The 10,000-nt window shown below is 44.1% G+C and overlaps 1 protein-coding gene across 1 annotated transcript in view; it reads right to left on the minus strand.

The window, feature by feature from the left end:
- The window catches only part of LOC135224160 (prolyl 4-hydroxylase subunit alpha-1-like), a 142,881-nt gene that overhangs the window by 53,288 nt on the left and 79,593 nt on the right, over positions 1-10,000 (minus strand). Inside the window, exon 9 of the mRNA XM_064263037.1 lies at positions 6,258-6,431. Coding sequence (XP_064119107.1) covers positions 6,258-6,431 — 174 coding nt within the window. The remainder of the gene's footprint in view (positions 1-6,257; positions 6,432-10,000) is intronic.

Raw genomic sequence — 10,000 nt, forward strand, 5'->3', positions numbered from 1 at the left:
ACAAGACCTCCACAGCCATTGATGGAGTATACTAGGGCATTCGTGGGTTTGCTAAGGCAACATCAACCTATGAAGGGTCAGTTGGGACATGGAGAAAGTCAAGTTAAAAACCCCTCTAGGAAGCATGAGAAGCTTGTCAAGTTTTTCCAGTCAAAAGTGTCTGAAACTAACAACAAAGGAGTTTCTTGTGGACATTTTCTCACAGGGCCTTGTCAACTGCAAATATGTGCCTTTAATAGAAGATCTTCAAGAGTAAGCTAAGGAGGACAGAAGGTGAAGTTGCTATGTTATTACATAGTACAGGTAGATTGAGTGATTAACTGATTATGAGGTCTAATCCTTTGTAAAGACCTTCTTTACTCATTAATCACAATCATGTTACAATCTCATCTAGCAAAGCAGCAAGAACCATATATATATATATATATATATATATATATATATATATATATATATATATATATATATATATATATATAGTATTTAGAATTTCCTGGCCTTTTTGCCAATATTTACTTCATCAATGTATGTCCATTTTGTCTTTTGCTATCATTAATTGATTAATTACCAAAAAACAAATTCTCCTCTGTCTGTGTGTGGGTAGTGAGGGATGGGGTCAGACACTCCATTTCCGTCCGCACACTGCTATATATGCCGTGTAGCCATGTAATAAATCAGTGAATACTCAGTTCTGTCTCATTCCGACCTCACAACTGGTGACCCCTGAGTGATGGTAAACAGCGGTTTGGCTTCACCATTAACGGACTCATTATGGTCGCGTTTACCTTCAGAAGCCTTTAACAGAACCATAAGGCGACAAAGTCTAGGTTTCTGAAAGCTCCTTCCTTGGAAAACCACCCACGCCACTAATGGACTAACCATGGCGTACCTCCTCAGGTACATTCTGGCGTCTTCAAACAATTTTGGCCCAGCTGTTTACGATCCACGATTCACTTCGAACACATTCAGAAAGTCATTAACAGAACCACACGGCATATAGTTTTGACTTTTGACAAACCCTGAACACTGTTAATGGACTAAATACTGCACTTAATTCACGTTTTGGTGTGAGAGTCGAAATGCTAGACACTAAACTAGAAAATGAATACGAGGACTTACAGATCCTCTGCATCCCCTTCTCGCCTTCAAAACCCATGATTACTCAGGTGGTCAAACTGCTACCATTTTCGCGGCAAAATACTGTGTCATGGTTCCTGTGGGCCGACATACACTTCTGCATTGCCAAAGTCATGGATGAAGAAACCAGAGCAGACATCACCATGACGATGCTGCCAGAGGAAGCGTTCAATAAAATCATCCCGTGGCTAGATGCACAGACGGAAAAAACCAATACGAAGACCTCCGCAAAAAGCTCATCAAGATATACTCCATGCCCATCCCAGAAAGAGCCCAATGTGCCCTGGACCTGATGAACCAGCCCCTGGGGGACGTGTAGCCCAATGATGACCTTGGACGTGTTGCCCAATGATGACTGGGACGAACTACAAGGTCTTATGATGTCGCCAGACTGCGACAAAAACAGAAAAAGAAGGGGAGATCAACCTATTGCGAGAATTATTCCTGCGGTGCCTTCCACAGGAGGTGAGGGTGCAAATTATGGAAGTAGACACACTGCCAATGGACAAATTGGTAGGCATTGCTCATAAACTCCCCGAGGGCACCAAGGCCTCTAAACATACTGCAGCACCCACAGCCTGCAGCCTGATAGAAGAGAAGGTCGAAGATGGGGACACACACACGATGTATGTGAAAAAGACTGTGCAGCAGCAGCAGAGGACATGGGCGAATCCAGCCTGGTGTTATTTCCACCAAAGATTCGGAAAGAACATCAGAAACTGCAGAGCTCCCTGCACATTTCCAAAAAACTTAGAGGGCAGCCACCCATAACAGCAGTGGCCGCGAACAAGGGAATCCCAACCAGTGGGATTTTTCATCCACGACGCAATCTCAGGGCGCCGTATGCTGGTAGACACGGGAGCCATGCAGTCAGTCTTTTAGCTGTCGAGGGAGGACTGTGACTGCCCGCCCAACACCACGGCCACACTAGTAGCCACAAACGGAACCCCCATCTGCTGTTACAGAACCCAGACCTGCAGAATATCCATCCTGGGTCATATATAAAAATGGCCCTTCGTCATCGCGGATGTCAGGTTTCCTCTACTGGGTGCCGATTTCCTCGCACAACATGGTCTGCTGGCGGATGTCAGCCAAAAAGGGCTGCTAGACAGTGGAACCTGCCGCTCTTGCCCGCTCGCCACTGGCCCGGGAATGACCGCTGTATGCGCTACCATGCCATCCAAATACAGCTCCCTCCTGCACGAATTCCCAGACGTCTTTAAGCCAGAACTATGCCTAGTGCCAGGAAAACAGGGCAAGCAAGGGCAAGCATCACCACATCACCTCACCACAACGGGCTCGCCAACACATGCCAAATTTCACCGCCTGCCACCCAAAAAGCTCCAGGATGCTAAAAAGGAATTTACAGAAATGGAAAAGATGGGTATTTACAAAAAGGCATCAAGCCCATGGGCGTCCCCCCCTCCACATGGTGAAGAAACCAGACTGTTCCTGGACGCCCTGTGGGGACTACCTTTGATTAAACCTGGTAACAATGCCTGACCACTACACCCTGCTGCCAAACATGCATGACCTGACAGGAACCTACATGGGGCAAAAATATTTACTAAAATGGATCTACTTAAATCTTATTTCTAGGTGCCAGTACATCCCGACGACCTTCCAAAGATGGCCATTATCACACTGTTTGGAACATACAGCTCCTACTCTACCTTCAGCATCAGGAATGCCAGGGCCACATTCCATCACCTGTGGACAGCATCTTGGGGGACCTACATTTCTGCGTCTGCTACGTGGATGATATCCTGATCTCCAGATCCCAGAAGAGCATCTGGGACACATCCAGGCCGTGCTGAAACGCCTTCAGGAGAACGGATTGATCGTCAGATTCGACAAGTGTTCCTTCAGTGTAGAGAACATGGACTTCCTGGGACATGAGGTCTCCCCGATGGGCATCCGCCCCATGGCCTCCAAGGGAGATGCAGTAAAAACTTTCCTACACCAACGACAATCAAATGCCTACAGGAGTTCCTCGGCATGGTCAACTACTACTACTGACGATTCCTGCCGGACATCGCATGTATCATGTATCCTCTGACCAAGGTGCTGAAGGGGAAGCCAAAAGCACTGATGCGGGAAATGCCACAGCAGAGGGCATTCAAGCTGATGAAGGCAGTCCTCGCCAGAGCCACCAATTTAGCATATCAGGACCCCACCGGCCCCCTGAGACCTACCACCGATGCCAGCAATGTCACCTGTGGAGCCGTGCTGGAGCAGATAGTAGACGGGTCTCCCGGCCCACTTGTGGTCTTTAGCCACAAATTGAAGCCACTGGAGACCCGCTACAGTGCATCCGACAGGGAACTGCTAGCAATCTACCAAGCCGTGCGCCAATTCAAGTACCTCCTAGACAGACGGCAGTCCATTCACCATCCTGATGGACAAAAACCTTTAGTACATGAAAGCAAGACACAAGTGGTCGGCAAGACAGCAGGCGGCACTTGGCCGCCATCTCTGAATTCAGGTGCACCATCAGCTACGTCCCCGGAAAGAAGACCCCCTAGCCGATGCTCTATCAAGGATTGAAATAAATTTAGCCCACCTGGGCATTGACTAACAAGCAACATCACCTGGCACAAGGAATCAGGTATCGGAGACTTCCCTCAACCACGAAGATGGTTTGGGCACATTCACATGGACGTCGTAGGACCTCTGCTACAATCGGGGTGTGCCAGATACCTTCTAATAGTCATAGACAGTTCTAGAAGATGGCTGAAAACAACCCTGATGGCAGGGCATCAACAAGCGCCTGTCCGGAAGCCCTACTATCAGGTTGTATATACCGTGTTGGTCTGCCGGATGACATAACTACAGACAGGGGCTTGGCATTCCTGTTAGAACTCTGGGTCTGTCTGGCACACCTGATGGGGAGAACACTCCCCAGTATGACGGCATACAATCCCGCGGCCAACGGAATGGTGGAAAGGACCCACCGTTCATTAAAAGCAGCACTGATGACATGGTGTACTGACGAAAATTGGAAGGCGCAGCTGCCCAGGGTCCTGCTAGGTCTCTGAACAGCACCAAAAGCGAACAGTGAAGAGTCTCCTACAGAGAAAGTCCACGGAGAAGCACTGGCAGTACCGGGGGAATTCTTCCCTACAGAACCAGATGACCGAGATACACACCTTCCAAGACTAAGGGAAATAGCGAAGGAGTTTGCATCCTGCTGGAAGATTTTCACAGACAGGACAGATAACTACAGCCCAGAAGGCCTGGGGACCTGCACACATGTCTTCCTGATTAATGACGCCCGCCGCCCACCCCTGACCAGACCATACAGAGGCCCATACTGTGTTATCACAAGAAATTCCAAGGCCTACCTCGTCAACATCCATGGGAGGGAAGACTGGGTATCAGTCAACAAAGGATGACTCCCGACCAGCAAGGCCACTGGATGACGACTTAACAGTTGAAACCGACCCACAACCACAGATATCAAGAACTTGAGGATGGCTCTTGATACCAACATGATATCATGATCGTTATACAAATCTTCCAATTATTCTTTATTTATTATTGATTATTATTAATTGTCTTGGGGGGAGTACTTGTAAAGACCACCTTTACCCGTTAATCATGATAATGTATCTCATCTAGCAAAGTGGCAAGAACCACATGTATATATTTGTATGTAAAATTTCCTGTCCTTTTCGTTGATATATGATTCATCAATATAAAGTCCATTATGTCTTTTGCTATTATTATTTGATTAACTGCCAAGAAACACAAAGTCTCCTCTGTCTGTGTGCGGGTAGCGAGGACAGTTTTGGGCACTCCATTTCCGTCCACACACTGCTATGTATACCACGTGCCCAGGTAATAAATCAGTGAGTACTCAGTTCTGTCTCTTTCCGACCTCACACCTTAATTAAGGCTAAATGGTGGACAGACTAGCTGGAAGTATATCTGATCTTTGTTTGGTCAAAGTAAAGGGAAAGTAGAAAGGGTGTAGATCAAATTGTCCACTGTAAAATCACCCTGTTAAAAATGCCCCCACTTTTAACAAAATCGCCCAACTGTAAAATCATTCGCATTTTTTCCATACTAATTTTCTAACTATTAAGAATTACTTGTTAAGATTTATAAATGTTTAAATGAATAATGCTTGAGAATGTCATTTTTTTTTATAATTGTCCAAGCTGAAAATGGCGATATATAAACATGTTCTTTTGTGGACTGTCATGGTCCACAATGGCTAATTAATGTATACAGTGCTCAGAGACTGTCCGGCTAAGACAAGAGGCTGGCCAGTGTGATGGCTGTCTGGTGCTGTATACAGAAATATAGACTGGCCAATACTATCGTAAAATAAATAGCTATTTTATATTAAATTATCATTACAGGTAAAAACAAATAATTTAACAGTCTGACACCGTATACAGAAATATGGACTGGCCCCACATCAGACCCGCATTTGAACAACTGACTGCAAACATTGACGACCCAGTGCTGCAGAAACTGGTTAGTTATGTTTCTAAAACAAGGGTAAACAGCAAAGTTTACAAGACATTTTCATAGAAAGTTTTTGGTTAGCCTACACACACACCAACAATGTTGAAGGCTGGCATGGCCGCCTTAACAAGAAGAATAATGACCAGCTACCGCCATATACCAGCTTATACAGAGCCTCTACATATTATTTATGGTGATAAAAGATTCACATGGTATGTTCTTAAAATGACAGGAAATATCAAATAGAAACCCACTTATGTTCTTTATACTTTTGTACAGGGCAGTCAGTTAATCAATTTTCTATTTTTTTAATGTTGTAAAGAGAAATTTGCAAATTTTTTTATATTTCTTAAGAATGGATAAAAAAACTTGTTGTCAGGATTTGACACCAAAATCTTGCATTCGTTATTCCGTTCTATGTATGAGAATTCAATTCCATCAGTTTGGAAGAGAGTCTTCTTTAGCTTAAAACACTGAAATTGTGAGCACCTACAAGTTGGCCTCATGCAGGCACTGGCTCTTCATGTGCATCAACAGTTGCATATTCTGCCTAAATAAATGAAAAACCTAAAAAGTTCTTCCCAGGCCCCAAATAATTTGCATTAAGAACAGTTCTCTGAAGATTGCTGATAACAAAAGCTTACCATAGGTCTAGCCATGTCAGTGATTTTGTTGATCTGTTTGTGAGACAACACCTTGTTGAAAGTGACTATTCTAGGGGTTAGACTATGCTCCTCGACCATAGCTGGCATCAGCAACAAGTAAGGAGACCCTCGGCTGTCTAGTCGACACTTTAGTCTAGCTCTCTCAGCATCACTCTGTAGTATCACAAACAAATATGTGAGTTACAAAGCATGTACAGCTGTAACATAACATGAAATGTGAAAAGTCTTCAACTCTGCAGATCTTTATGTTTGAATAAAAAAATTTGTACAATTCCTGGGCAATTAACAGTTCTTACATATAAACTGTATTCAATCTGTCTCTGGGATGCAAGGAAAAACAGGTTATTTTTTCTCCAGGAACTTCTGCAGTGCATTACTGAAATTATGACACAAACTTCCCATCGTTCAATGACAAATACAAATTAAACCTGATTATAGAAGGCATTTGTTAAAACAAGTGCAATATCATTAAGGTAGTGTTTTTTTTATCAATTATACTAATACCACTGTGCTAATACACCTGCCTATCAAGTAAATATTCTAATCAAATAATCTTTTTGAACTTTTATATTCATATATTTATGTTTCTAGTCATGTACAGTTTTCAAAGCAATCTCTTGATGCCAATTATTCTTTGCAACTCCAAAAGTGGTATTAATATCTCCATATTCTTGCTCAACATTACTTTCTAGATCTTTATAACTTTCTCCAAGCATCAGTATAACTATTACAGTGTCTTGAAGAGAGCACAACTATCTTTAGGATGCAGTTAAACCGTTTACCGAACGGTAAAACTGTAAAAAATGAAATGTTAACTGCATGGGCTGAAATAAGGAATGAATTCGAGTACATTCTTGTTGAAAGATGTTAAGTAATAAAATAAACATTTTTATAGTAATTTGCCTTTTTCATAACGCAAACCTGGTCTTTACTTAGGGATTTAACTTGCAAACGCGAGCTGGAACAGTCTGCACTCCTCTTTGCCTCCCAGGCTAGGTACCAGAATGAGGGGTGGCTGAGATGGACAGTTAATGTAAAGAACTAACGGTTTGTATGTAAGGGAGAAGACAAATGACTTTAGAATTATGCTACTTGTTTGTACACAAATACAAACATTCGTTCTTTACTTAGGAGACTTAGCCATTGGTGGGTGGAGTCTAGGTACTCCCTGAGCCAACTGGTTGGTTGTACCCACCCAAAACACCTTTCTGGCATGAAAGAGCTGAGGAAGGAATCCTGAACCTTTATCTAGTTGAACATATACGATACTCAATTGCCAGACTTCTTGGCATAAAGAAATGAGTTTTGCCTTCATCACCTTGTTGAAGGCTGAAAGAACCAGTATATGTATCAGAGACAATAAAACTTGCTATTAAAACCATCAGGTTTGTTTCAGTGGCCATCCCTCTCTCTCTCCTTGCCCAGAGAGATGAGGGACATGCATCCAGTCAATCTACAAAACAAAGATGATGGACAGGATACCCCCTGTCTTTCAACTCACCTGCAACCCTACTCTATCCAGCATGTAGCGGCTCATTGCCTGACTCTCTGCTCAAGGAGTGAGAAAGGTTTAAGAGAAAAGAGAGGAGACCAGCACTCACACACTCAAACTCTTGCTCACTAAATATCTTGATGAGATGCCACTTGTTCCCTTTAGGGAGCTAGGTTAGCTACAGAGTCTGTTGGGCAGCCACCACAGGACCCTAAGAAAACCTGTCCAAGGACTCGTGGACAACGTCCTGAAAGTAAAATTGAATATAGTCTGACATGACCACACCTCTGCCCATAATACTTGTTGAACTGACAGGTTCTTCTGGAATACCAGGGACGAATCAGTGCCCTTAACCTTGTGAACCTATGCCCAGACCATACCAACATCTTCCTCGCCAGACAATGTGTATGCCCATTTGATCATCTCACCCATTTGATCATGACACCTTTCTTGGTTGAGCCAATACCAGCAAAGAGGCATCAACACTCAACCCTGAGATGTTGAGTTATCTTAAAATACAGTGATACCTTGGTACTTGTCATTAGTAATTGGTTCCTGAGCCAAAAATGATGAGTACCAAAATTTTCCTATAAGGAATAATGTAAACTGAATTAATTCATTCCAAAACTCAAAAACTATAATTTTTAGAGCATTTTATGCATTTTACTAATTAAAACTAAATACCTAATCATAAATAAAAAAGCAAATTAGATTAAATACAAATAAATACTGCATAAAGGAACTTTGCACCTTACCTGTACAGTCCTGGGAAGCATTGATGATGTAGGCAGATGGTGGTGAGGAAGATTATTGTTTGGAAGGAGAGTCCCCCTTCCAATAAAACATTGGGCAGCATCAGTCTCTTGAAAGCTGTGTCCTCCTCAGACATATGAATACTTAAAGAGGAAGCCATCCTGGCCACTGTTCGGGACCAAAGATCCAACTACAAGACTGTCTGGAATGCTGCCATGGCAGTCAATTCCAGTGCCACCACCTCTGACTGCAAGAGAGACTCCCTCCACATGCAGACAGTCCAGTGGCAGACAGTAATGGAAGTGCATCAAGTCTGGGCAAACCTGTTTTGTTGGCATTGGGGTCTTTGATGGTTTGTAATATTTCCTCTGACAAGCTAGAGGCAAAGGAAGTGTCTTACCAGACCGGCTGGAGTGCAGGGAATGGTCTTGCACAGGAACAAGAGAATTCATCTTAGCAAGGCAGGCCAATCTGAGCCTGTTCCTTCTAGGCTCCCCAAAATGACTTGATGATCAAAGAGCAAGACAGGCCACCTCTTCCTCGATATCATTAAAATGACAAATAATCTTAATGGTCTCTAAAACATTCCTCTGAAATTCAGGGGTGTCTTGGGTCCTGGGGCATAGGACCCTCCAAAGCCCAGCCCTCCTGAGTTACTCCCTTCACAGGAGAGGTACACTCCAGAATCCCCTGGCAACCACTTGACCACTCAGGCTTATGACCTGTCCAGTCTGGGGATCATCCCAAGAACATAAGCCTCTGTGGTAAGGCTGGGATGGGCTCAAGAATGGTCCAGTCCCAAACCTGTCTAACCCCAAGGAGGTGGAGAGAACAGGTGGGAGATCACAAGCACCCTTGCCCAGCTGTCAAAGATAGGTGTGGAAGGCCGTTGGCAGTCATCGTCAACCTGCAGTTAAGACATTCTCAAGGGTCAGAGAGAGAGATCTGCTCACGTGAATGTGGGCAGGGGGTTTCCCTCGAGCATGATCTAGTCTTCCAAGAAGCTGGAATTTCTATGGAAGGAGAAGATTGAATGGGAAACCTCTTTCTTGGTCTGGGTGAGGGCGTACCTTTTCTCGCTGGGCTGTGCTGGCGTCCGAGCCCAGATCTGTAGGCTGGGAACCCTTGCTAGCCTGGGTAGGAGTGCTGCTGGGCCCAGTACCATTGCATGGGGGGTCCAGAGAACCCTGGATAAGAGTTGCACCCTTGAGCTCAGCGTTGAGTACAGCAGTACTGCAAGTACTGCTATTGAGATAACTGTCAGCTCTCACTGCAGTAGAGGGTCGCCTTTGAAACTTTAAAGAGAATTCCAAAAATGAAGATGAAGACGACAATAAAGACTTCCTTTTCCTCTTCTTGGGCTTCATGCTGTGTGTGGGCGAGGTAAAAGAGGATGGTAGTGTGTGAAATAGGACCTCCCCTAAGGATAAAAGTTGAAGGGAACACCTGGGGATACATTACTGATGCTACATGCAGG

The sequence above is a fragment of the Macrobrachium nipponense genome, chromosome 10, assembly GCF_015104395.2.
Source record: "Macrobrachium nipponense isolate FS-2020 chromosome 10, ASM1510439v2, whole genome shotgun sequence".
In the NCBI taxonomy this organism is placed as follows: Eukaryota; Metazoa; Arthropoda; class Malacostraca; order Decapoda; family Palaemonidae; genus Macrobrachium; species Macrobrachium nipponense.